The sequence below is a fragment of the Phoxinus phoxinus genome, assembly GCF_949152265.1.
Source record: "Phoxinus phoxinus genome assembly, chromosome: 4".
In the NCBI taxonomy this organism is placed as follows: Eukaryota; Metazoa; Chordata; class Actinopteri; order Cypriniformes; family Leuciscidae; genus Phoxinus; species Phoxinus phoxinus.
This window is the reverse complement of record NC_136879.1, coordinates 18,534,380-18,560,414: the sequence shown is the minus strand read 5'-3', so window position 1 is coordinate 18,560,414 and position 26,035 is coordinate 18,534,380. Positions and strand designations below refer to the sequence as shown.

Below are 26,035 nucleotides of genomic sequence, written 5' to 3'. Positions count from 1 at the left end.
GTATTTTAAATATTTACTCATTATTAATCCTAATTTTAGCTTTGTTATTACTTTGCCGATTACTAAATATCATGAACTTTGTTTTACTTATTCAGTGAAAGTCTATCACTGACTGAACCAAACCACTTTTTTTAGGACTATCAATTCAATTTCCACTGTGTTCAGAAGCTGTTCCAAATTGTTGCCCGAACAACATCCAAAACTTGAATTCAAAATGGTTTGACCAGACTACATTCCCAAATACAGTGTAGAAAAGGTAGGCTACTTGTTTCCAGCTGGCATTTCCAACATAAATTATAGTTAATCAATTTGAACCAATGTGATTTTTATTATTTTAAAATAAAAAGTAGGCTACTGTACAAATAAGTACTGTGGAAAATATCCTGCATGGAAATCACACATTTGGGAGTGAAATAATATTGGTTTAGACGGACATGAGGGTGAATAAATGACAAGGTATAAGGTAAGATTGTTAATTTGTGTTTTTTTACTCTGCTATTTTGAATGGTTATTAGATTACTGTAAATGACTAACTTCAGCTCATAGCTGTTGGTAATGAAAACTGTGACCACTAGGGGTCACAATAGGCTTATAAAGCTTCAGAAATGCAAGATCGATGCTGATGTGCGATGCATGAGATCCTCGTCATTGGTGGACTTCAGATTCACTTAATTTTGACACAGAAATGTTTATCCAAAATAAATATGAGTCAGAGTGAATGATTCAGTCGCATGTCTGTAGAATTAAAAACCCAGGACTGTATGTGGAGGAGTGGTTCCAACCAACAAGCACGTTTTCTCGCACGCGTTGGTGGTATAGTGGTGAGCATAGCTGCCTTCCAAGCAGTTGACCCGGGTTCGATTCCCGGCCAACGCAGTAATTTTTCTTAATCTTAAATTCTACATTAGAACCTCAATACAAATCCATCATGTAAAAATGCAAATGCTTTCAGAGCTCTATTATCTGACGCTAGAAGCGTCACTTTCTACACTAGTCTGAAGAATCCCATTGGACTTGAAAGCTCACGTTTAAAGAGACTCTCCGCAGCCCCGCCTCTCTCCCACCTCGAGACTAGTGTTCAGAAACAGCTGATCGTGCGAGGCAGAGCATCACATTCACAGTCCGCAATGTCATCCGAGGAGGTCGCACAGAAACTGCAGCTGGACACCAACCCCGAGTCACCGGTGCACACAGGAGCGGACGAGGAGAAGATGAGACCCGCTCCCGCTGCCGTGAACGGCGACGCCACCTCTGAACTGACGGAGAAACTCAACCGCAGGCTGGACATCCATGACGGCACGACGAAACCCAAGCAGATGAAGATCTTCAACCCCTACACCGAGTTTAAAGAGTTCTCCCGCAAACAGATCAAAGACATGGAGACAATGTTCAAGAGGTCAGTTCATTAGTCACTTCATCAAAGCTCAACCGTTATTAAATATATTTAGCTAAATTAAGATTTATTCAGGTTAATCAAGCTATGGATGCATTGAACATTATTATAACGAGGGAAGTTTGTGTGCGTATGTGTGTGTGTGTGAGAGAGAGAGAGAGAGAGAGAGAGAGAGAGAGAGAGAGAGAGAGAGAGAGAGAGAGAGAGAGAGAGAGAGAGAGATTTGGGATCATTGTGTTCTTGAAGCAGAAGGAATGTTGATGCATCACTCAAATTAAATCCCTGATTGATTATTCTTATTTTTTTTGTCTATTTCTTTATTAGTTATTTTCTAAATCATCTTATTACATTTATATTTACTGTGCTTTAATGACATACAAACTGTATTTCTAAATGGTGTAAAATGAAAACGTATAAAAGAACCAGTGTAAATTAAATAAATGTACAGTGTATTTTAATAAAAAATATATATGCAGGGCACACATTGCTGTGTTAAAAATAAGTGAATCTGAAGACCAACAATCGTTTAATGAAATTAATGAAAAGTCATTAGTTTTTGATCAAAATCAGAAACAATATGGGGGAAAAAAATAACAAAAATGAATAATTATGAATGGAATATTAAACATGAGTAAAAATAACTCTCCCTTGCAGCTTTAGGGTAATTTGTATTGCAAAAACACACACAAAAAAAGTAAAATAATAGAATATTATTTTAAAGAAAGAATAGTAAGTGTAAGATAGCAATAAATAAACATTCTGAAGCTCACATTAAATGAACAAGAATTCTCTCTATGAGCATCCTCGTACAGTGCCAAAATAATGTTTTTCTGTGGCGTCTCTCTCTCTCTGAACCGCCATTGTCCCTGTTTCCCTCATTATTTCAGTACAAGGGTCCTCTCACAAACCCTGCGTCCCCATGGATCCCACTCCACGAGCAACAATGCCATCTTTGTCTGTTTGTGCGTGTGTTTACGGGGATTTGAAGGAGTCTATGATGAGAGAGGGTCTCTTTTGGTTTCATGCAGAGTTGTGAAATGGATAAAGTAAAAAAAAAAATTCCCTTCATTCATTTTCATCCAATTATTAGATATTTTTGCTTGTTTAATCACATCAAATTCAGAACCGGATCTCTGGGAGTGCAACAAAACCAAACAATAACAAATGTCAAACTATCCAGTGTTTGAAGAGAGGAGAATCCTGGGATGTGCGACTTTGATTCTGCAGGTTGACCTGACCTCTGCTGCCAGATCATGGTTTTGCCAGAAATATGCACGCATTAGGATGTTAATAGATTTTTTTAGAGAATGCCAATGTTAATTTAGCCTTACGGCAACTTTAAGATCAGAGAGCTGATTAATTAATTATATAAAATAGTTCTAGAAATGTGCACTAGAAGCATCATTAACTGTGAGGTTCAGTCGAGATGATTATATTGTGTTAAAGGAAACCAACCCGTAGTATAAAACAATGATAACAAAGTGTGGATGTCCCGTAGGACTGTTACGTCAGGACTGCAATGTGTGTCGGTTTAAGTCATAGAAGTGCGTACGCTGGCCCACTTCAGGTCAGTTCAGCCCAGTTTCATCACAGATGAAAAAACATGTCATGTATAAGAGGAAAATGGGTCAAAAGCAAGATACAGCAGAGGTAACATTCATAAACACCTACTTATGAATTAGCACAGTGAACTGATAGATAGATAGATACTGTAGATAGATAGATAGACAGACAGACAGACAGACAGACAGACAGACAGACAGATAGATAGATAGATAGATAGATAGATAGATAGATAGATAGATAGATAGATAGATAGATAGATAGATAGATAGATAGATAGATAGATAGATAGATAGATAGATATATTTCATATATTCACATTATCTAGATTCATATTTTGTTTAAGTTTATATACCATCTAAGAATATATAAACTATATATTTGAACTATGGTTCAAAGTTTGACGATAAAGACATTTATAATATCACAAAAACATTTAGAATGTTTCCAATGAATGCTGTTCTTTTGGACTTTATCTTCATCAAAAGATCCTGAAAAAAAATGCATCACAGTTTCCACAGAAATATGAAGCAGCACAACTGTTTCCAACATTGATAATGATAAATGTTTCTTGAGCATCAGATCATATTAGAATGATTTCTGAAGGATCATGTGACACTGAAGACTGGAGTAATGATGCTGAATATTCAGCTTTGATCACAGGAATAATTACATTTTAAAATACAGTATTTAAAGCTACACTGTGTAGGAATTACTCCCATAGCGGTGAAATTGTATATGACTACCAACTGAATATTACTTTCTAGCCCCTCCCATCCCGAGGGCGTTTTAACTCCTACGGTGGCTGTATTATTTCAAATCTGCCGGCAGTCGCGAGTAATCTCCCCCTCGCATTCGTCACGGTGACACTGAGTGTAAAAACGCGAAAGGCGAAGCTTGAATGTCCAGGTATGTCCCTCTTTGGCTAATGTATTTCCAAGATGGAGGCGCAACATGGCTGCCGCCATTCGAGCAGCTCACCCGTATGTATTATAAATGGCAGATTCTACGCTTGATTAGTTGATAGAAGTAATTAAAGGTATAGCGGAGGATCTTTCCTAATTTTAGAAAAGACCCGCCCTCTCCAATTTTTTTAAAAATGCACATGCGCAACACTCTATTTGCTCCCGAGAGGGAACGCCTATATACAGGGCTAGCATCAAAAATCCTCCGCTATACCTTTAATGAGCACATATAATTTTAAAAAGAACAAAGTTTTTTGCTAAGAATCAACTTAAAAAATTACACAGTGTAGCTTTAAATAGAAAATGGTTAACTTAAATATGAATATATTTTACAATATTACTATTTTTACTATATTTTTGATCAAATAAATGCAGTCTTGGTGAGCATAAGACTTCTTTCAAACAACTTTACAAAATCTTACCATCCCCAAACATTTGAACAGTAGTCTATATTATGTATAATTTCTATGTATAAATGTGCATATTGTTGGTCCTCTCCATCCGTCCCACTTCAGCACAGGGAGGGGTGTTGACCCTTGAATGTGGCCGGCATGCAGGCGGCAGGACCAACATGCCAATCTCATCCTCCTCTTTCTCTTTGTCATTCTCTCTTTCTCACTCTCTCTCACTCTCATACAGCCGGTCAGTCTTGTTAACCCCGACCTGCTTCAAGTAGGTCATGATGGCAATCCTAAGCACATCTGCAGTCAGCGACAGATCCCGGATCAGTTGCTGGACTCCAGTGCTCTGAATGCCAGGCTCTATGAATCTCTGCCCCGAGCTTTGGCATCTATAAATACCACAGCAGGAAACCAGAGAGGACAAAGAAAACGTCCACACACAAACACATGCCATGCACCCGCAATTACGTCAGGGCAGTTTGTGTTTTCATGCATCCACACACATTTTTCGAGTCGTGTGTGTGGGAGTGTGTGCTGCCAGTTGCTGAAAGCAGTTGCTGTTCTGGTCAGCAGATTCCCAGTTGTCTTTTAATCAGGGCAGGCAAGTGTGAGCATGTCTTGGTGAGTGAGGGCTTAGAGCAACATCCAGCAAAGAAAGAAAGTGAGGATATTGCGTGAAAGGGTTAAATTGAAAGGCTTTTATGCAGGACTTTAATGACGAATGTTGAGCTGTTAATGACCTTTCAGAAACAACGTGTGAAGGAGACGAGATTAGACGGCCATTCAGAGGAGCGATACGAAACAGCCTGATAAACATTCACATCGTCTCAGAGCTTTCTCTTTAAAATACCTTAGGAGAAATTAAAACATGAATATGAGAATTATTATTTATATTTAATGCATTAACTAACAATACATTTGTTACAGTATTTTTTTATATTTGTTACCATAGTTATTTATTGTCCCAGTTGTATGTTCTAAGAACGTTTTGCTAACATTCTGCTAAAGTTATGAAAACGTTATTTCTTAACGTGCAAAACATCGTTTTTACAAATGTTTGAAACAAATGTTTTTTTTTTACAAATGTTTGAAAACGTTAGATAAACTTGCGGTCCGCGTCGTCGCGACGTGTAGTTACATTTTTGAGGAGGTGCGCGTCAGGGTACGGCGAAGGGTACGGCGTATGGTACACGTCTATGCGTATGCTACGCGGTACCTACTGGGCGCACCTGACGCAGAAGTATAAATTGGCCTTTAGATAAGTCCATACATACCCTTCTCATCTTCGTGTGTGCCGTAACTCTGTCTGACGCACCCACCGCTAGCATAGCTTAGCACAAAGACTGGAGGTAAACGGCTCCAGCTAGCATACTGCTCCCAATAAGTGACAAAATAACGGCAACATTTTCCTATTTACATGTTGTGATTTGTATAGGCACAGCGTGTACAAATACCAAGGTCACATGAATCACAGCCATCTTCTAACCGCATACATACTGGGAACTATATTCTTAGAAGGCAAAGCACTGCTACTTCTGCGGAGTGATTTGCTCGCAGCGCCTGAGAACCCCCGTGGTGAGGAGACGAGAGTTCGCTCGGAGCGTTGCGCTAATCGCTCCACCCAAGTAGCAGTGCTTTGACCTTGGTATTTGTACACGCTGTGACTATACAAATCACAACATGTAAATAGGAAAATGTTGGTGTTATTTTGTCACTTATTGGGAGCAGTATGCTAGCTGGAGCCGTTTACCTCCAGTCTTTGTGCTAAGCTAGGCTAGTGGTGTGTGCGTCAGACAGAGTTACGGCACGCACGGAGATGAGAAGGGTATGTATGGACTTATCTAACTCTGGGGGATACGGTGAATAAGCTAAAGTCCCCAAAAGTCGGCGTGTTGCTTTAACAATCATGTGAGGTTATTGTGAAAAAAAAAATCTCTGGTGGAAAGTCTGTGACGCATGAAACTTTCTCCATTTTGCTGTCTAGGAGAATAAAATGGCATCTCATTCATGATTTTCTTTCCTCTGCGGAGAGGGAGAGAAGGAGAGATGAGACGATGCTCACCTGTACTCTTCTGCCACCACGAGCCTGTTCTTTCTAAAAGCATCACTCAAACCAAAATAGAAACACGTGCTCACTCCTTCAATCTCAGCCTCTCCACTCTCTCTCTCTCTCTCTCTCTCGCTCACGCATGCGATCCTGCTGGTTGGTGTGGCAACAGCTGGGTGAGACTATAAATACTCTCCTCTGTTAGATCCTCTTTTTCCTGCTGTTTCTGCCGCCACTCTCTTCACCTGCTGTTCTGCTGCGGGCGGCTGGGTATCTTCAACGGGCACTTCTGAGTGTCACTAGTAGCTTGATATGATCCATATGATGCTAGAATGCAGTTAGCAAGATCAAAAGTTTGAGGTTGATAAGATATTTTCTTTTGAAAGAAGTCTCTTCTGCTCAACAAGGTGGCATTTATTTGATTAAGAATACAGAAAAAACAGTAATATTGTGAAATATTATTATGATTTAAAATAACTGGTTTCTATATTTTTTTTATTTTTAAAGCTGAATTTTCAGCATCGTTACTCCAGTCTTCAGTGTCACATGATCCTTCAGAAATTATTTTAATATGATGATTTGATGCTCAAAATAAACATTTCTGATTATTATCAATGTTGAAAACAGTTGCGCTGCTTTATATTTGTGTGGAAACTTTGAAAAATGTGGGGTTTTTTTAGGATTCTTTGTTGAATAAAAAATAATAGTATGTATCTGAAATAGAAATCTTTTGTAACATTATAAATATCTAAACTGTTATTTTTGATCAATTTAATGCATCCTTGCTTATTAAAATGATTCATTCTTTAAAAAAATAAATAAATAAATAAATTCTGATCCAAAACCTTTGACCAGTCACATACAGTGCTATGCATAAGTTTAGACACCCATGCTAAAGTTGACTAAAAAGAGGCATAAAAAATCATCTTTTGGAATTTGAACTTAATGCCTTAATTTAAAAAAATAGGAAAAATCCAACCTTTAAGGAGACCAATTTTCTTTGTGAATGAATAATGTATCGTAAATAAATAAATGTTCTTCCTTAAAATACAGGGTGCATAAGTTTGGACACCCCTATGTTAAATCCCCATAGAGGCAGGCAGATTTTTATTTTTAAAGGCCAGTTACTTTATGGATCCAGGATACTCTGCATCCTGATAAAGTTCCCTTGGCCTTTGGAATTAAAATAGCCCCACATCATCACATACCCTCCACCATACCTAGAGATTGGCATGGTTTTATTTCAGTTAGCCTAACAGCTGGTTTGATTTGCATTGAGAGATGATCTTATGGAAAGTACTCCATGCCAATCTCTAGGTATGGTGGAGGGTGTGTGATGATGTGGGGCTATTTTAATTCCAAAGGCCAAGGGAACTTTATCAGGATGCAGAGTATCCTGGATCCATGAAGTAACTGGCCTTTAAAAATAAAAATCTGCCTGCCTCTATGGGGATTTAACATAGGGGTGTCCAAACTTATGCACCCTGTATTTTAAGGAAGAACATTTATTTATTTACGATACATTATTCATTCACAAAGAAAATTGGTGTCCTTAAAGGTTGGATTTTTCCTATTTTTTTAAATTAAGGCATTAAGTTCAAATTCCAAAAGATGATTTTTTATGCCTCTTTTTAGTCAACTTTAGCATGGGTGTCTAAACTTATGCATAGCACTGTAAATCATTTTACTGGTGAAGTTGTTTTAAACTGGTTATCCAGAACGTTCCTCCAACAAAAACACCAACAACAAAAGGAACCATAAAAACAGTCCATATGACTTTTGCCCTATATTGCAGGTCTTATGAAGCCATATGGCAGGTTTAAATTGTGATCAAAATAGTAGTTTTATTGATCATGCTCATTGTTATTTCCCAATAATGGAGAGATACTGTATATCGTCGCCATAAATGGAAAAACAGTACAAAGTGTGTCAAGAACTTTAATTTCAGGTGAACTACTCCTTCAACGCTGTTTGTATGTGTATGTGTATGTGTGTGTAGATTTGACTCTGGTAAAGACGGCTTCATTGATCTGATGGAGCTGAAGCTGATGATGGAGAAACTGGGAGCTCCACAGACTCATCTGGGCTTGAAGAACATGATCAAGGAGGTGGATGAAGATTACGACGACAAGCTCAGCTACAGAGAGGTGTGCGTGTGTGTCTTTTTCATGATATAGTTACAGCTTTTGTAAGCCTATCGTCGTCCCTGATGACTGATTTCTTCTGGTGATTAAATCTTTTCAGAGATTACCCTCCATGGAAACCACTTTAGACTCTTCTACTTGAATGATACGATCACAGCACATTTTTTGATAGGTCTGTAAGAGATAAAATCTCTATCTCTGAATGCAGCTCTGATGTGGCTTCATTTAAATGTCAATAAGATTTAATCCACTTAGTCAATTTTCACCTGGCGGGTGATAAAATGTGCCAAATAATCCTATAGACTTAGATGGAAAAGGGGCCACACACATGTAGGAATCAGAATATCATAGACCCTGTTTACACCTTGTATTAAGATGTGTTTTGGTTGATCTGATCACAAGTAGACGAGCGAGACACATTCCAGTTTATACCTGGTGTTTAAATCCGTCTCTTTTGTCCAGTTTTAACCACTTCTGTCCTGATTTCTTCGAGGGGAGGGTCTATGGATGGGTAAATCTATAGGCTAAATCTATAGGCTAATGGACGAATTAAGCTCATGCAATTTACATAAACGTGACCAGAGGCGACGGATAACATACGGAAAGCAGCAGGTTTTGCTTGTGCTCTGAGACTGAACGCTGTGAGTGTGTGTTCGAAATCAGGAATGGTGAGAAAACATTGTGCTTGGTACATTTTCCCTCTTCAAACCAAACTTGAGTCTGCAGCTGACAATGTTTAAATCTCGTCTGGCTAGAGCGCTTCCCATAATGTTTTACGCATTAAGTCAGAGGAGGAGAGTAGGTTTTTTGTGTGTGTGTGTGTCTGTTTGAACACATTTGACCACATTAGCGTTTACACAACAAAAGCAATCTGGTCGAATGCGTTTTCGGCTACCTCTGGAAATGGTCGAAAGTGGACAAGCTCATAATGTTTTAGACCCCGTTTATACTCGCCTGACGTCGTCATACTCAGATTCTAGTCAGAATATGCTCCATTGGGCTGTGATTATGGGGCGTGTTTCAACCGAACCAGGAAAGAAAATGCCTACAACCAATCAGAGCAACGGAGTAAGTGACGTATGTTGAGCGACGCATTGTCAACAGAACTCAACTGCACGCACGCCGGAAGAAGTAGAAGAAGAAGATGAGAGTAAACTATCTTTGCCGGTGTTGTTAAAAGAATTTAAGGATACACGGAGTACTTACCAACACGATCATAATTTTTGAGAGAAATAGTAAAGGTGAATGCGTATACAAACAAGTTCTCCGTTTAGGAGTATAATTCAATCCAAGCGCTCTATGGTGACGTGGAGGATTACGTTACTGTTGATCATCTGTCCATCTTTGTATAAAGCCTGATTGGTCTAAACAGCTCTGGTACGAGCATAGTTGCTCCACAACGGATCAAGTCCAGACCGAACTTCCCGACCTCAAATGTTGTGGGCGGGGCTAAGTTCGGCTGGCATCCATGCTATGTTTACACCTGTATTATATAGCGTTGTCCACTTGTGATCCAATCGATCAAAACCCTTCTTAATTCCAGGTGTAAACAGGGCCATAGACAGCCTAGCAACCACTCAGAACACACACACAATGGTCTCTATTATATTTCTAATATAAATTGCGCCTGCTGGTATATGGCAGTTCCTTGATTATTACGCAGGAATGAGAGTATAGTTCCTAGTCATATCGGCCTAGAAAATCGCAACTTTTCATTTTCTGTCGGTCTTAGTACACGATGTAACTACAGAAGAGTCAAGGTTTAAATAGGAAAAATATCGAAACTCTTTGGTCATTTTTTTGAGAGAGATGCTAACGGTCTAATCAGATTCAATGATCAACTGTCTAACTCTAGGGGAGTTGGAAAATGAACCTATTTCCCCCAAAAAAGTGGAGTGTTCCTTTAAGGATTTAAGTAATACTTACTAATGCAAAACTGACTTCCATACATATTGACTTACCATTTATTTTATATGGAATCGACAAATAATACCTATAATCGACAATACAACTTCTGAGTATTGTAAGTTTTCAAACTGGGGGCCGCAAGAGTGACAATATATATACATGTATATATATATATATATATATATATATATATATATATATATATATATATATATATATATATATATATATATATATATACACACACCGTTTTTCTCTAGACCCCTTGTCACTCTTGCGGCCCCCAGTGTATATATATATATATATATATATATTGTATACTTTCTCTGGTGCCTTTCTATATTTATAGAAACCAATTTTAGATTCATAATATAAAATTTTCAGTGTATAAGTTGGTTGTAAATAAAGGATAGATGCCCTTAATATTTTAAAATGGGGGCCCCCACATTAGGATGATGATATTTGGGGTCTGTGGCATCTAGAAGATAAAAAAAACCTGACCCAAGAAATTATTTAGTACCTTTTTTATTTTAACTCGTGGGGCTGTCGTATCCACATCAAACCCCGTACCCCCAACCCCCCCCCCCCCCCCCCCCCAAACCCTCTCTAACACACACACACACTCAAACAGGTGATAGTGCAGCTGTGTGTTAAGTACAGTGTGAGTCTGTTGTCTGTCAGATGTTGCTCTGACTCTTGTGATTGGACAGACATTCCAAATGGATAAGATTACACACACACACACACACACACACACACACACACACACACACACACACACACACACACACACACACACACACACACACACACACACACACACACACACACACACACACACATCAGGGTCATTCTTTTGACCTCCCCCTTCCCCTCAATGAAATCAGTTCTGTGTTTTATATGATCTAAAGATCGATTCAATAAAAAGGGCTTTATATTGCTTATCATTTAAAGGGAAATATCTGCAGTGCCTTTCATTGTGGGGTAAAAAAACAGCTGAACTTTTAGTTAGTGTGCTGACATGCCAACTGATGTCATATGCTTTTGTGCTTATTGTTAGAATTGAATATAAATGCAGCCACCCATGAAACGCTGATAACCTTTAAAGCTATTGAAACTTCCCTATAATCCGAATCTCTGAATCTGTGTGCCAGTTCCTGCTGATCTTCCGGAGGGCCGCGGCAGGTGAGCTGCAGGAGGAGAGCGGGCTGATGGCTCTGGCTCGACTCTCAGAGATCAACGTCTCGATCGAGGGCGTTCTTGGAGCGAGGGACTTCTTTGAGGCCAAGGTTTGTGGCTTTTTATATATTTTCATGTAAAAGAGAGTTTTGATGCATGGGAAAGCACTGCGCACATGTTCTTCAGGAGATTATTTTTGGCCTCTGTCTCCCCCTTGTGTTCATATAGTGTAAGTACATGAAAGGCTGGAATCTATAAAGAACACGCACTCGGTTAGAGAGGGCTACATCATATAGATCATGGATTTGCAAATGTTTTTGACAATTGAATCCCTGTGTCCTAAATTTACACTGGCAAATAGCCGAAACATTTACACTTCTTACTTTTAAAAGTATTTTTAGAGTGCAGACCATTTTGCATATTTCTAAAATTTGTACCTAAATAAATTCTGTTTGAATAAATGTGAAACTTTAGAAAATATTATTATTCATTGTATTAAATATAATGTAAATATAATGTATGAATATAAATTTGTGCAGCGCCTTGTTCACATATAAATAATTAGTTACATTTTACATTACATTTCAGTGTACTTTTGTATTGTTATATTTTAATATTATTATGTATACTTAATATTAGATTATATATTATTTATCATAATTATTATTACGTTACAATTTTTTTTACTATAATAGTATTCCTGTTTTTTAAATTATCTTTTATTTTTATATTTTCATTTTTCATTTTTATTTTAGTTTAAGTCTTTCTCGTGTATTTCTTTCATTTTCATCAGTTTTTGTATATATATATATATATATATATATATATATATATATATATATTTCTATTTAGATTTAATTTATATTAATCTCAGTTTTATTTTCAGTAACTTTAGTATTTAAACATTAATTTAAATTAATTCCCATGGCAGCATGTCTAATTTAGTTTTTGAAAGTTGTTTTTTTAACGTTTAAATATTTCATTTAATATTAATATAGTATATTAAATTATATTTCAGATCAGATTATCAGATTTGGGACACACACACCTAACAAGATGAATAAAACCTCAAACGAATAAGCCTGCGCTACACTATTGGCATTTTACTGATTTAAAGTGTTTTAGCACGACTACAGCAATAGCAATGCATTCATTTTTATGTTGCGAACATATGAGAGACATAATTGAAACGTGTTTTATCTATGTGTTTGTAGGTTCAGGCTCTGTCTGTGCGCAGTAAGTTCGAGGCGGAGATACGAGAGGAACAAGACGAGAAGAAGAGGATGGAGCTTGAAAGAAAAGAACGGCGTGCCGCATTTAAAGAGCTGCAGTCGACATTCTGTTCATAAAACACACTATAGTTTAGCACACAAGCACAAGCACGCATGCACACACACACACTGCTTCTTGTACCTCACACCTATGTGTAATCAAAACCACAGCGTAACACTGAACAAGTATCATTAGCGTTATTAGTGGCTTACAGCTATATCCTGAAACATGCATGAGGAACTCGTCTCACTGGTGACGGCTGAAGCGAGAGATGAAGCGAGTGAAATTTCAGGAGTCTTGTAATGTAGGACATAAACAGAAGAAACTCTAATAGACTATTTTAATCATCTAAGCAACTATATATTTTTAGAAACAAGAAGTTTATTGTAAAGTGCTAATCATAATTTTAAATAGTTGGTGTCGTGGACTAAATATTGATTATGACCAACGGAGAAAAAAAAGAAACAAAGGAAACAAAGGGTCAAGAAATATGTTTATTTTTTATAGAGTTGAATCATGCATTTTATTCCTTTTTTTTCTACATATTTGTCACTTAAATATATGTTTGTTGTTAAGTTTTGGTAAATTGTATTTTATCAGATGTTCATATCTACCTGTAACTCTCTTGTTTTTGCCAATTACATAAAGCCTATTAAAGCCTGTATTTTTCAACAACATTATTATTATATATATTTTTTTCTGTTTTATTCCAAATGTCCAAAATGGAATAACTGTTATGTTATATATAAGTGTCTAGTGTATGCCAGTAGGTGGCAGCACTTAAATGAAGGACCCTGAAAGAAGGAATAAAAGCATAATGTTCTGTTAGGATAAAAATAAAACGCAACCACAATATTTTCACAGATATTTTAATCCAGTTTTTGTGCTCCACATATCAAAATAAAGGCATTTCTTTTACAGATCAGTTGCCACTCAGAGTAGCTTTAGTAGTGGCCTGTATGCAGAAAACTAAACTACTACACAATTCTTGTCCAGCCTTCCAGAGTTTAACAATCAAGCTTTATAATATACATATAACAGTAATCAGCCTTTTCTGAGTGACAGACGGTACATGTGCTATATCATTTCCTACAGTAAAAAATCATATAGTGTTGTGCCACCAATACGATTGATCTATTGTATTTTGTTTCATTGCATAGATTGCATTGCACTGATAATATTGAGATTTTTATTTCCCAAAAATAATCTAGTAAATAATCTACTTATTTATGTATATACTTTATTATTTACATCATTGTTAATGTTCAGTACAGTGTTTGATCTCTTGATCCAAATGTCCATTTCATGACTTTTTGTTCATGAAGTTTTGTATTAGGCACTTAATAGGGGTGTTAATGAACATGAAACAAGGTAAAGTAAATACGTTTTCATTTTTGGGTGAATATCTCTAACATTCATGTATTTTGATAAAAAATACTTTATGGACAAGGAGGAAACCCGTCCACGTAGGGCTTTAATAATTTATAAATTGAAAACGGACCCTCTGAACTCAGACAGATAACGCAATGACAATATCCAGGTGCCAAATAAATAAGGGCTCAAACATGATGGTCTTGTGGTGTCAGGGTGAACAATTCTCATAATTAAACACTGGAGATTCCTCTTATTTCCAGATGAAGACAAGGTCTGTGTGTTCAGAAGTACTGAAGGATGCAAGTGTGAATCATTATGTCCATAGCAGCAAAAATGGTTTCCTATTGGAACGGAGTGACATAACAGATCATAACTAACTGAGGTTATCTTTTAAGATAAAAAAAGTCATACATTGGAGGTTGTGTTATGAAATGAAATGCACTTTTTATAAATGGAGGATTCCTATGAAATCATACACCCTTGCATAAAAACACAACCACTGCTACTCCACCCGGTCACTGCCTTCCCCGTTAATCTGGACCACCACGTGTTCTTTCTCCAGCGTGTCTGTGGTGTGTGTGTTGGGGAGTGTGAGCGAACAGGGCTGCGTGTCAAAATACCGCATGCTTTCGGTTTTGTTCCGGCCTTTTCCGTGCAGAGACGTCACCCTGGTGAAGCAACTGCCGTACTGGATCTCGTCGGGCAGGTAGGACGTCCTCTTGTGGTAGCCAGAACCCGTGCTCTCCTGAGAGGCGGTGAGGAACACCACTAACTCAAAGTGTGATTGGTTTGTTGGGGCGTTGTTTAGGGGGCTGGAGGGAGTTAGGGGGTGAAAAAAGGTCAAGGGCGACAGAAAAAGAGGGCAAGGTCGTGACCCCAGGTTATCAACGCTGAATTCCATTGCGGTTTGGTAGAGTTCGTGATCGCCACGTTCTTCGTAGAGAACGGCGCTCACGTACACGTCCACCAGCGGCCTTGGAAGCAGGTTACACACGCGGAACATCAAACAGCGCCGACCTCTGACCTCGCACACTACGGCCTGAGGGCTGAACAGGATCCCACCACAGCGCTTCTGAGGGCGGGAGAACTTCGCCACAAATGCACCTGATGGAGCAAAAAAAGAATTTAGAGGAAATAGAATGAAAAGGAACAGAAATTAAAAAAGCTAAATAAATTATTTAGTAAATTATTATTATTAATAATAATCACAAAACCACAAATGCACCTGTGAAGTGACAGAAAAAAAGTAGTTTTGAATTAAAAAAGTGAAATAAAACTGCAGAAATAATTTATTAAATAAAGTAATAATAATAATACTTTTGGAAAAGGTAAGTTTGTCAAGACAAAGTTTGAATGTTGCTTGAATAAAGTCTTGTCTTATAGTTTACAGGTGTTTAAAAAGTCCTTAAAGATAGAGATGTTAGAAATGTCACCTATTTGTATCTGTGTTACTTATTTCTAATACATGTATGGTTGAGGATGAAAAAACACTTATTTTTTCCCACAATGCAATTATCTGTTGGATTACTTTGAATTGTGTTTCCAATTATATGTCCTGTGGGGCAGTTCATTTTAAATTCACACTCATAATTCTTTAATTCTGAATTTTGCTCAATCCTGGTCAGAAGTCATGTTTTGACTGGCTTAAATGAAAAGTCAGCCCCTGCTGGTCGATTCTGTTACTGACCCGGTATGGTGGCAAAGGCATCTTTCTCCATTGACAGTCAATAATTTTTTTTTTGAAAGAAAATGTTTCATTTAACTATAGTATACGTTTTAAGAAAGTGATACTGCAGACTCCCCTCCCTGTCTGCTGTCTTTGATGACAAATCACAGGATAGTTGAGTCACATGAATCACATGGCATTTGCAGCTCAGCTGATTGGCTGTCTAACAAAACCTGTATTCAGAGCTGAGAGCAATTGAGGCAAGATGGCAGCATGCAGATTGTGTTCTTCACCCCTGGGCCACCAGTCAAGGACCTGCCATCAAGAGGAACGTTTTAGGAAGTGTGCTTCCGTGTCCCAGGTTTTTGAAACCTGAGAAATTACAACCTGTGCGGTTATTGCTTGGGAGAGGATCATGCGCGTTCAGTGCTGGAGAGTTCTGAATGTTCCCATTGTGAGAAATTCACAATGAGAATGCTCTGTTCATGTTTGTTCCTATTCTCGATGGATGTGGGAAAAGCCGAGGCAAACCAGAGGCTTCGGTCGTGGGGATCACGAGCCGAGGAGTTCAAGTAAGGGTTGGCTCTTTCTCGCGCCTCGATCATAGGCTCGAGCGTTCAGTCGGATCAGGATGTGCTTTCTCTAAAGTCATCCGATCCAGCAGATAGCATGTTGTTGGTACCATCCAGCCAAGAGGACGCTGGAAGAGGAAGATGTGGTTTAAGAAGGCAAGGAAAGTGTGTACTGTGTCTTCTCAATCTGCCAGCCCCGCTTACGAGGAATGGCTGGATGTCAGGACCCGGTCGGTCGATCGATCAATCAATCAATCAATCAATCGAAGTCATGGAAGAAGCAATATTCAGACCAGATGTATACACTCTTGCGAGCTATCTATCCATTGTGGTGTTGCAGGCCTACCAGGCAGATCTGCTAAAAGATCTGGATCAAGGCCAACAACCATCCCCTGAAGCAGTTGCTGCCGCACCATGAATTGTGATCATGGAGAGGCATCTGTGGCTGAACTTGGCAGACATCAGGGAGAAAGGAAATAATTTTCTCCTCAATGTCCCAGTCTCGCCCACTGACCTTTTTGACATATCTGTTGAGAAAGTTTTTGGAAAGTTAAGAGAGGCGTGGGCTCATTCGGCAGCATTCAGGAATTGCATCCGCACAGGAGGAGAGACGCGAGTAAGAAATTACAAGATCTCAGGGATTAATAAGAAGCACTTTGGTAAAGACACGAATGCTGATGATAAATAACATCTTTCCTCCTTCTATCTAGAAGTTAGCTGGTATCCTGATATAACAATATGGGAAATGAGCTCCTGACTCTAGTAAGTCAACTCTGCCTTTGTTCATGGCCACTCCCCAAGCCCCGCTTTGGACCAAGGTATTAGACAGGCCAAAAAAACCCTGGCCGTTGGCCCAGAGGAAGTCTGGACTAGGCTCGATCAAGCCCCGATAGTGACAGTGGAAACTCAAGTGGCCCTGACACTAATTAGCACACTTGATTTTGGCCCAACAGTGGAAACACGGCGATTGAGAGGTAAGCACTCTCTTTCCTTCCCCAGATAAATTGGGTGTTTAAGTAAGGAAATATTACAGGTGTTGGAACCTGGGTACAGAGAAGCTGAATACAATCCGGGCAGTTGTGGCTCTTGTCTTATACTAATCTTATTAACAGGTTCCCATTTCATGAATTACGGCTCCCTCTGGTGGCCGCCTACACATTCTGATAGGGTAGAGAAGATGAAGCATGCTGATACAGTATATATACTCTGTTCATCGTCCCCTCTCAAGCTAAAGGCTCAGTGCTCCCCTATGGTGGCACAATTAATGTTTTCCCCTTGGGTTGGGTATACTGAACAAATTGTTCCTTTCCAAACATAGTTGGGTTCGCTCCTCTTTTTGATTTCTCTCTTCAGGTTAATAAAAAAGGAAACTAAATATAATCATGGCCATTTGTATTCCTGCTATTTAGTTTGCTCCCCCTCCCCAACTAGTGCAATGGGTTTCTAAGTTTGCTTCCCTGAAAAGGGGGTTATTAAATGCCTGACTGACCTGTTTATCTCTCATGTGAGTTGACAACACTAATGAGTTGAGGAAGTTCACCTAGGGGCCGTCCCTCCTTGTTATCTGTCACTCACTGTGGTCCAGCGCTTTAAGAAAAAATAAGAGCTGTATCTAGCAGGCGTTGTATCTCTAGCTAGCCTTTTTCTTCTAATTTGGCAATGCAATGAGTTGAGAAAGTTCGCCTAAGGAGCACCCTCCTCTTTACCTGTCTCTTACTATAGTAAGTGCAAAAAAAAATTTGACAAAAAAAAAGAATAGATGCAAACCTTTTTAGGTCCTAGAAAATAATTTGACATAGAGCAGAGTTTGATTTGCCTCCCCAGATTTCACGGGTCTTAAAGTAAGACTAGACCCCACTGTGGCTCTCGGGTTGAGCCTCTCTCTACTCAAGGCTCCTCTTTGGAGAAGCGGCACTATCAGAGAAGAAAAAAAAAAAGACATTGTGGGTCCCTTAGGTAAGCTGCCCTTTGAGCCCTAGGATTGTGTGAGGTGTCCCTCCCCATCTACTTTGGGTATTTAAATAGGGTCGCTTGCCCTCATTTATGTCAGTTATCCAGGTTAGCGAGTAGCGAGTAGCGAGTAGAGGTCTTTCCAAAAAAAGGAAAGGCAATCTTCTTTGTTGTTTTGCACCATTTTTTTAAATGAATAAAATGGTGCGAATCTGCCTGGGTTCCGGGAAGAGTGTCAAGCAAAGCGTGATCGCTCCCCATAGGGTAATTTAGTGGAGAAGCAGTTCTCTTGCGGTTGTCTGAGGGATACGTTTATTGCAAGAATCTGTTGCATTAAAGTATTTTGCTATTCTTGTGCCACAGCCTACTATATGAAAATTAAGGTGCATTTCCCTCAGAAGTAGTGGTACTGCCTAGTTGATAGCAGAATATTGGGAAATAAAATAAAATAAACAAAAAACCTCCCTGTGGCAGGGCATTTCCTAAGAGCTGTCTCAGATGAGAAAAGGCAGTCACAGCGTGGCCATTTCTTTCTGTAGAGCTCTGCCTTTGGGGATAAAGGAGCCCGCTGGGGACGGAGGACGTTTCCAGTGAGACCGGGACTTCCCCTACTATAGAGGCATAGCCGTTAAGGGATCTTCTATTTTTCTGGAAGATAATGGCTTAGGGAACACTACGACTAGACGGTCTGTGTACATACTTGCCCCGGATCGACGGTTGAGTCAATTTATGCAATGCCCACTGAAATATTTTCACCTAGTGAGGAAGGCATTTCTGCGGCATGGCAGAGTGGGTATTTGTTGCCATCCAAGATGCAGTGTCTCGTTTCCCTTCTCAAAACCACAGTTACAGTCATAATCATCTGAGATGTTCATCAGAGGTAATAACTAATCAACCAGTTGTCAATGAATCGACAAAAATTAAGAATGATAAATGTAAACATGTTGCTTGTTGCATCTGTTAATTCACTTGCTTGTGATTATGGATGGTTTTAATGTATACAATGTGGCGGATATGTTGATGAACTGTTGCTAATGAACTGCAATGTAGGTATTTAATATCTACAATATGACCCTAAAAAGCTGGACTTAGAACACAAGTACCATTTATATTTTAGTTCAATAGCAGGACGTCTACAGGTCATTATACATTTCCTCTGAGGACTTTAGTACCAGGATCATCTGCTCAATACAACGCCAGAATTGTGATGCATTTACATTAATTACTCCATTGTTCAGAGGCTCATGATGATTTTTTTTTAAAATAAATATATTCATCAATGACTCTTTTATTTGTATATCTCTTTGTCCATAAAGCATGTGAACTCAGGATCCACATGACTTACTGTACATTCACCTAAAGTCTTTAGCTAAGTCTTTGTGAGATTCTAAAGTTTGGCACACACACACACACACACACACACACACACAAATATATTAATTATTAATTAGTGGGAATATGCATGTAAACATGATTTTAGTGGGCAAGAAATGTTGTCTGTATAATGTTAAGCAGCAAAAGTGCTTTTTTAAGCTTGTAATATATGCTTTTTAAAATCAACATCTTATATATCTTATCTTAAACTCTATTTTTTATGCGACCTTCATTATAACATTATCCCAAATGCTTTTCGTTTGAGTTTAACTTGTACTAATCCCGGAACATCCTTTTAACATAACCTCAACTTGACTCATTTGATATCTTAATTTCCAAAGGAAAGGTATATCTCCTACATAGACCTGGTGCATATTTCTACAGTAATGTAGAAGACTGTGGTGTGTACCGGTGATGAAGGCCTCCAGCATGAGTCCCAGCAGCATCTGCAGGGCGAGCAGCGCTATGGCGGTTGGACAGTCAGCGTTGGGGTACATGGTGCCGTACCCGATGGTCAGCTGCGTCTCGAGGGCGAAAGAGAAGGCGGCGGAGAAGCCCGTCACGTGTTTGACACACAGCACGTGTCCGGGCGGTGGGGAGTCGTGGTTGGGCACATCCAGGTCCCCGTTGACACGGGCGAGCAGGTACCACAACACCGCGAACAGCAGCCAGTGAAGCAGGAAGGAGCCGCAGAACGCCAGCACCACCCAACGCCACCGCAGCGCCAGCCACGTCCCCCACATGTCCCGCAGGGCCCCGAACCACGTCTCTCTGTAGCCTGGGGCACTGCCTTGCATCAGGCTCCGCCCGTCCTTGTTGACCAGTCGCTGGCGGTGAGGTTTGGCCATCAGGGGGCAGGAGACGGCCTTTTGGTCACCGATGCTGCTTGTCATGGTAATGGAAAGTTGGCAAGCGGCTGGCACCTGGAAAGATAAGCAAAGAGCACCTGATATCAGCTACACATATCTACACATTTACATATGAAAATCTGATGTTCTTCAAGAGATAGTTCAACCTCCAAAAAAATCTAATTCTGTCTGTGAAAATGAATTCCAAACCTGTATGCTAACCTGTTATTTAGTTCTGTGAAACAAAAAGGAGACATTTTGAAGAATTTGAACCAGGTCGGCTGTTAGACCTAAAATTGAATTTGCAGGTTAAAAATTGTGCCAGATTTGATGTAAGTGGCAGAAAACTGACAAAAGCATTACCTAATGTTTAATAAAACGTAAACAAAAATATAAAATAAGAACTGAACATATAAAAATAAAATATAAAAAGTAAACACAATTCTGTTTGTATTGTTTCAAGAGACTTGAATGACATGAGATGAATACGTTGTGAATGGTTAACACCATAGCTACTTGTATGCTGTATTTTTATTATTATTAGGTTTGGCATTTTTTATCTGTCCTACTGAAAAAAAGAGTCTTCTTTTGGGTTTGGAGCTACATGAGGCATGGTAATGACAGATTTTCGGGTGAACTATTCCTTTAACATTTCAATAAGAAATCTGCCATTTCAACTGCCAGGTGATTTAATTGGTGATGTTTCTCAGTGGGGTGTGTGTGTGGAAGGGACAGCAGGAATGTGTGTTTAATCCACTCTTTTTTTCGCTGTCTCTCTCTCTCTACTAGACGACTGCGAGTAATTAGTCTGACACTAAAAAGCAAAGCACTGAAATAATGATAATAAAAAAGAAGAAAAGAACTTCAGTAGCACAATGTTTTTTCATCATGTCACATTAATTAATGATGTTAGATTGTGTGATAGAGAACCTGACGAAGAATAGGGTTTCAGTCCCTTTGTGTCTGTAAATATTATGCAGGCACACGAAATGTAAGTGCTTGAGCGTGTTTGGATGCCAAAGCTTGAGGTTAAACTGTAAAGAAGAAGAGAGTGTCACATTTTATTTGAACAAATGTTAACTTGCCCTCCGGGTTCTCTCCGGGTGAGGAGAGGGAATGTTCCACCTCAGGATGTTTTCTTAAAGAGGGAAAATTACCTTGGTGAGGATGGGTCAAATTTGCTTTAAATCTTTTAAAATTCTGGCATATTGACAAATCTTATAGCCTGACCCGACCATGGTCCCTCCCTGAGGCTAAATTGGGATTTCGAGACTTGGTGGAAATTAATGGTGTTTCTAGTGATTTTAGATATGATATTCATGAACTGAAGAAATACAAACTAAAAGTCCTGAATTAAACTGAACAAACTGGTGACACTAGTTCAGTCTGGACCGTACTAGTCATACTCCCTCTCAAAGAAGAACACTTTTGATTAGACAAGACCATGAATATTTCCTGTACGTCATGACCTAAACTTCATGAGAAAATTCATCACATGAGGAATCACGGTAGACGACGGTGAGGTACGTCTTGTAGCTTAGTGCGTGTTTGCAGCGCATGTTATTCATGTGATCGCGTCTGGCCACGGGGCGATACAACACATCTCTCTTTATGTATTGTGTTCCACAGATTAACTCCCAGCTGATCATGTCAGCGCTACATTCTGTGGACATCTGATGCTACTCTACGCTATACGGCTCCATACTGTATGTATTAATACCATTCACTTACACAAACACTTTGCTGATGTAAAATGAGTCATTGCTACTTAACCATCTTGTTTTATTCATCATAATCATTTATTTTAATGCAAAAATGCTTACGCTTGTCTTCACTAGATTTCATTAATTTATGAATGATGGCTTTCAGTTGGCACTGTGACGCTGGTCAGATTTACAGACTGGACAGAGTTAGTGTGAAAAATTGCTTTTTATAAGCATGCACATAATGATCTTTTTTCTGTTATACCAATTTTTTTTATATATCCAGGCAAATTTTTTACAAGAGACCATGTGTTTTTACACAGGACCATGATGCATTTTAGCAAACAGGGCTTTTTTCACACATATTTATGTCAGGATACTTCTGTTTGCTGTGATGTCCAGGTTAAACAATTACAAATGACTTAAATTCGATTTTTAAAAATTAAATACAACTAGTTTGATTGATATCTAACTAAGCGCATCATTTTCTTTGTGTTTCAGGATTGGTTTTCAAGCAGTTCTTTATTTTCTTTGATTCCCCCCGCTTTCATCAGTCATATCTTTGATTGACATCTCACCGGGCTCTGCAATTATTAAGCTATATCTCAATGACACCTCACCTTGTGAATGCTTACTTCGACACATGAGAAACAATAGCAAAACAATGAGTAGCTGATTCCAGGATATAAGATTAACCTGGACCTTTGCTTGTGTGTGTGTGTGTGTGTGTGTGTGTGTGTGTGTGTGTGTGTGTGTGTGTGTGTGTGTGTGTGTGTGTGTGCGGTACAGCTATCTTTGTGAGAACCAGTTTTAGACCATCGAAGTGAGGACACAGAGTAGAGTGAGAATTTAGTAAAGGTGTTTAAGGGTCAAGACTGGGTTTTAGGGATAAGGTTATAACCAGGTTAAGCGTATGTTTAAGGTAAGGTCACACTGTCACTCCAAATCCGCTTTTTTGTGTATCCGATTGGAATCTGATCTAAAATGATTGACTGTCCACACTGTGTATCGCAACTGTGTTTTGTGTAAAATCTGCATTGGTTTCTATGGTAAGTGTACGCCAAAAACCACAACAACCACAACATGGAGGGGTTTGCAAAACAGATGTTTCCTTATTTACAACATGAGAATGTGTAGCCACTGCGCTGGACTACTATATCCTCTGAGGCAGCGGCAGAACCGGCTTTAGTCCGTGCTGTCGTCTCCGCCGGTTCGTAAAACATGTCTCCAATACAGTATATTGTAATTTTCTGCTCGTCCGGCACTTTGCAACAACACAAGCGACTTTCAGCATGTTTCCCAAAACAACATCTGATGCTCGAAACATATTTGTAAAGATTTGTTTACCGTTCACACTTGCTAAATCTGATCGATCTCAATCGGATATGCACAAAAAAATGGATTTGCACTGACGTAGCCTTAGTTGTGATGGGTAGGGTTAGGGAAAGGAGCTAGAGATTGCATTGTGTCAATGAATGTCCTCACAAAGATAGATGTACAAGAATGTGTGTGTGTGTGAGTTTGATATGGTCGGCTTTGGTGCCAGTTACTGTAAGCACTGTAACTGCTGAACTTTAGCACATGTCGTGCACGGTTTACTTATGTGAACTTCAAGATGAATTAGAATGGAAAAAATGTGTTTTGTTTTGGTGACTTTAGTTACGAGTTTAACCAGAGATTTGGTCTGATTAAAACTGAGTGACTCTCCACTGCACACAGTTCAATGTGTCAGAGTGCAAATGAGTCTGGTGTGCTCATGGGTAAATGATTATTTCAAGTGTTCGGTGTGTGTGTGTGTGTGTGTGTGTGTGTGTGTGTGTGTGTGTGTGTGTGTGTGATGAGAGTCAGGAAAGAGGGAGAAGAGAATAGAGAGAGATTTGGATATTTTAAGAACATGTGCCCTAAAAATCTACCTTGGAAATACAAAACAAATTAATTTAAGAATCCCTGCCATCTTTTTCTATATGAAACATTTCTATGGTTCACGTACAAAAAGAACCATCAAATTATTATAAATTCTACTAAAATAGTCCATATGACTCATATGAGCTTTGTGTGAGGAATATAGTAAAAAAATAAAAAAAATCACTAAAGAGCAATGCTGTTTGGTGTCAAATTGCATCAACAATATTTTTCTTGTACATTTAAGAGATTTGACGGAACAGAAGACATACATTTCAGTATTTACACAGTGCAAGAGTCATATTGGCTACTTTTATGGTGCTATTTTTGTAATTTTGGATCTTGTCAGACTCGCTCCTTGTTGCCTTTCATTTCTGGCCTGGATATCTTTTTTTTTTTAATCATCTTTTGTGTTCCATGGAAGAAGAAAAGTCATATTGTAATGACATGATGATTAGTAAATGATAACAATTTTTGTTTTGGGAGAATATTCCTTTAAGACAAAAAAAACATATATGACCCGAAATGCATCCTTGATGAATAAACAATGATCCACTAACACATGCAAACACAAACACTGCCCTGTGCTGATCCGGATGCTGATTTGTTTTCAATAGAGAGTTTGTCTTCTGAGACTGTGATTGGTCATGGTCACCCAAGGAAAAAGATCTACTACTTTTCTTTCCTTGCTATAAATCTTATCGAATAATCTCTCAAACAGAGCATAACATATCCTGTTTTACTCACCAAATTTCTCTCTTTTGGCGTTTAATAAGGACTCCTCAGAGTCTTCAGACGAAGTGTGAAATCTTCTGAGAAGTTCAAGCGGGATCTAGATTGTGAGGAACCGTAGATCCTCGGCCAGGGTGTAAAACCAATCCAGATACTTCTGTAGGAGACACCAAAGAGTCAGATGCACTGAGGAACTCCAACAAACACACACATTCAATGAAGAGAGCCGGCCCTGAAACTCATTGGTCACATTACTCAGCATGTGGCCAATTAGGAGAGCTTTAGAGAGGAGGAAAACACCTAGAGTCACTTCACTCTCTCTCTCTCTCTCTGTGTGTGTGTGTGTGTGTGTGTGTGTGTGTGTGTGTGTGTGTGTGTGTGTGTGTGTGTGTGTGTGTGTGTGTGTGTGTGTGTGTGTGTGTGTGTGTGTGTGTGATGAAAGGAACAGAACAGTAGCTTTTCGTTCTCACCCATCTTTCTGAAGCTGCTTTGACTGCTAAACTACAACAACCGTTTCTCTTTCGGCTGAACCGTTTTTGTCCTGTTTTTGTTGGTCAGTGTGAGTGTTTCTGCCTGAGTGCTTGTGTTAATGCTTACGTAATATCTCTCATTTACAGGAAAGGGTCACCGCTTTGCTGATGATAGTTTTTGTGATCACATTTAATTAAGTTCTTGATTATGTTTCAAATGAGACATTTGTGAGATTGCTGGGGTCTTTTTACTCGGGAGTGAAATGTAAGAAGTCTCCATTTAATCTCAGTGCCGTTTTGGAGAAACTTTGAGAACAAAGAAATCTCGTTTGTGGGTTATACTTTCCAGTGGGAAAGGCCACACTTGTAAAATGTATCACTTGTGTAACCGTACTCTAATATGATTGTGCTTTGCACAGCACTAAAATGCTAATAAATGTCATTTCTAGTAATGATGTGAGGCTAATTGACAAATGTGCAAATGAAAATTGCTGCTTGTGGGAAACTTTTGCGTTGTAACTGGTCCAGCGTAACAGAATGAGAGCTCCACATAAAATAATGCATTGAAATAT

General features: G+C 38.9%; 2 protein-coding genes across 4 annotated transcripts; one reads left to right on the top strand and one right to left on the bottom strand.

The window, feature by feature from the left end:
• Positions 1-585: 585 nt before the first annotated feature.
• Positions 586-13,995, top strand: efhd1 (EF-hand domain family, member D1). 2 transcript variants are annotated; one of them, XM_079611294.1, is made up of 5 exons: positions 619-821; positions 953-1,396; positions 8,369-8,516; positions 11,576-11,710; positions 12,815-13,995. In XM_079611294.1, exons 2-5 carry the CDS (start codon positions 1,128-1,130, stop codon positions 12,947-12,949), a joined length of 687 nt encoding a protein of 228 aa, XP_079467420.1. In that variant the 5' UTR covers positions 619-821; positions 953-1,127; the 3' UTR covers positions 12,950-13,995. The 2 variants fall into 2 exon arrangements, with proteins under 2 accessions (XP_079467419.1, XP_079467420.1); XM_079611293.1 differs by having other exon boundaries at positions 586-1,396.
• Positions 13,732-25,522, bottom strand: kcnj13 (potassium inwardly rectifying channel subfamily J member 13). 2 transcript variants are annotated; one of them, XM_079611291.1, is made up of 4 exons: positions 25,464-25,522; positions 25,009-25,150; positions 20,218-20,731; positions 13,987-15,350 (listed from the first exon to the last, which is right to left on the bottom strand). In XM_079611291.1, the coding sequence occupies exons 3-4, from the start codon at positions 20,699-20,701 to the stop codon at positions 14,749-14,751; spliced, it is 1,086 nt and encodes a 361-aa protein (XP_079467417.1). In that variant the 5' UTR covers positions 20,702-20,731; positions 25,009-25,150; positions 25,464-25,522; the 3' UTR covers positions 13,987-14,748. The 2 variants fall into 2 exon arrangements, with proteins under 2 accessions (XP_079467416.1, XP_079467417.1); XM_079611290.1 differs by lacking the exon at positions 25,464-25,522 and having other exon boundaries at positions 13,732-15,350; positions 25,009-25,407.
• Between the last annotated feature and the right edge of the window lie 513 nt (positions 25,523-26,035).

Coding starts and splice junctions, on each gene's coding strand:
- efhd1 (XM_079611293.1), top strand. CDS start 1,128: ATGTCATCCGAGGAGGTCGCACAGAAACTGCAGCTGGACACCAACCCC. Junction 1,397..8,368: donor ATGGAGACAATGTTCAAGAG/GTCAGTTCATTA, acceptor ATGTGTGTGTAG/ATTTGACTCTGGTAAAGACG. Junction 8,517..11,575: donor ACAAGCTCAGCTACAGAGAG/GTGTGCGTGTGT, acceptor TCTGTGTGCCAG/TTCCTGCTGATCTTCCGGAG.
- kcnj13 (XM_079611291.1), bottom strand. CDS start 20,701: ATGACAAGCAGCATCGGTGACCAAAAGGCCGTCTCCTGCCCCCTGATG. Junction 15,351..20,217: donor GCTGGAGGCCTTCATCACCG/GTACACACCACA, acceptor TTGCTCCATCAG/GTGCATTTGTGGCGAAGTTC.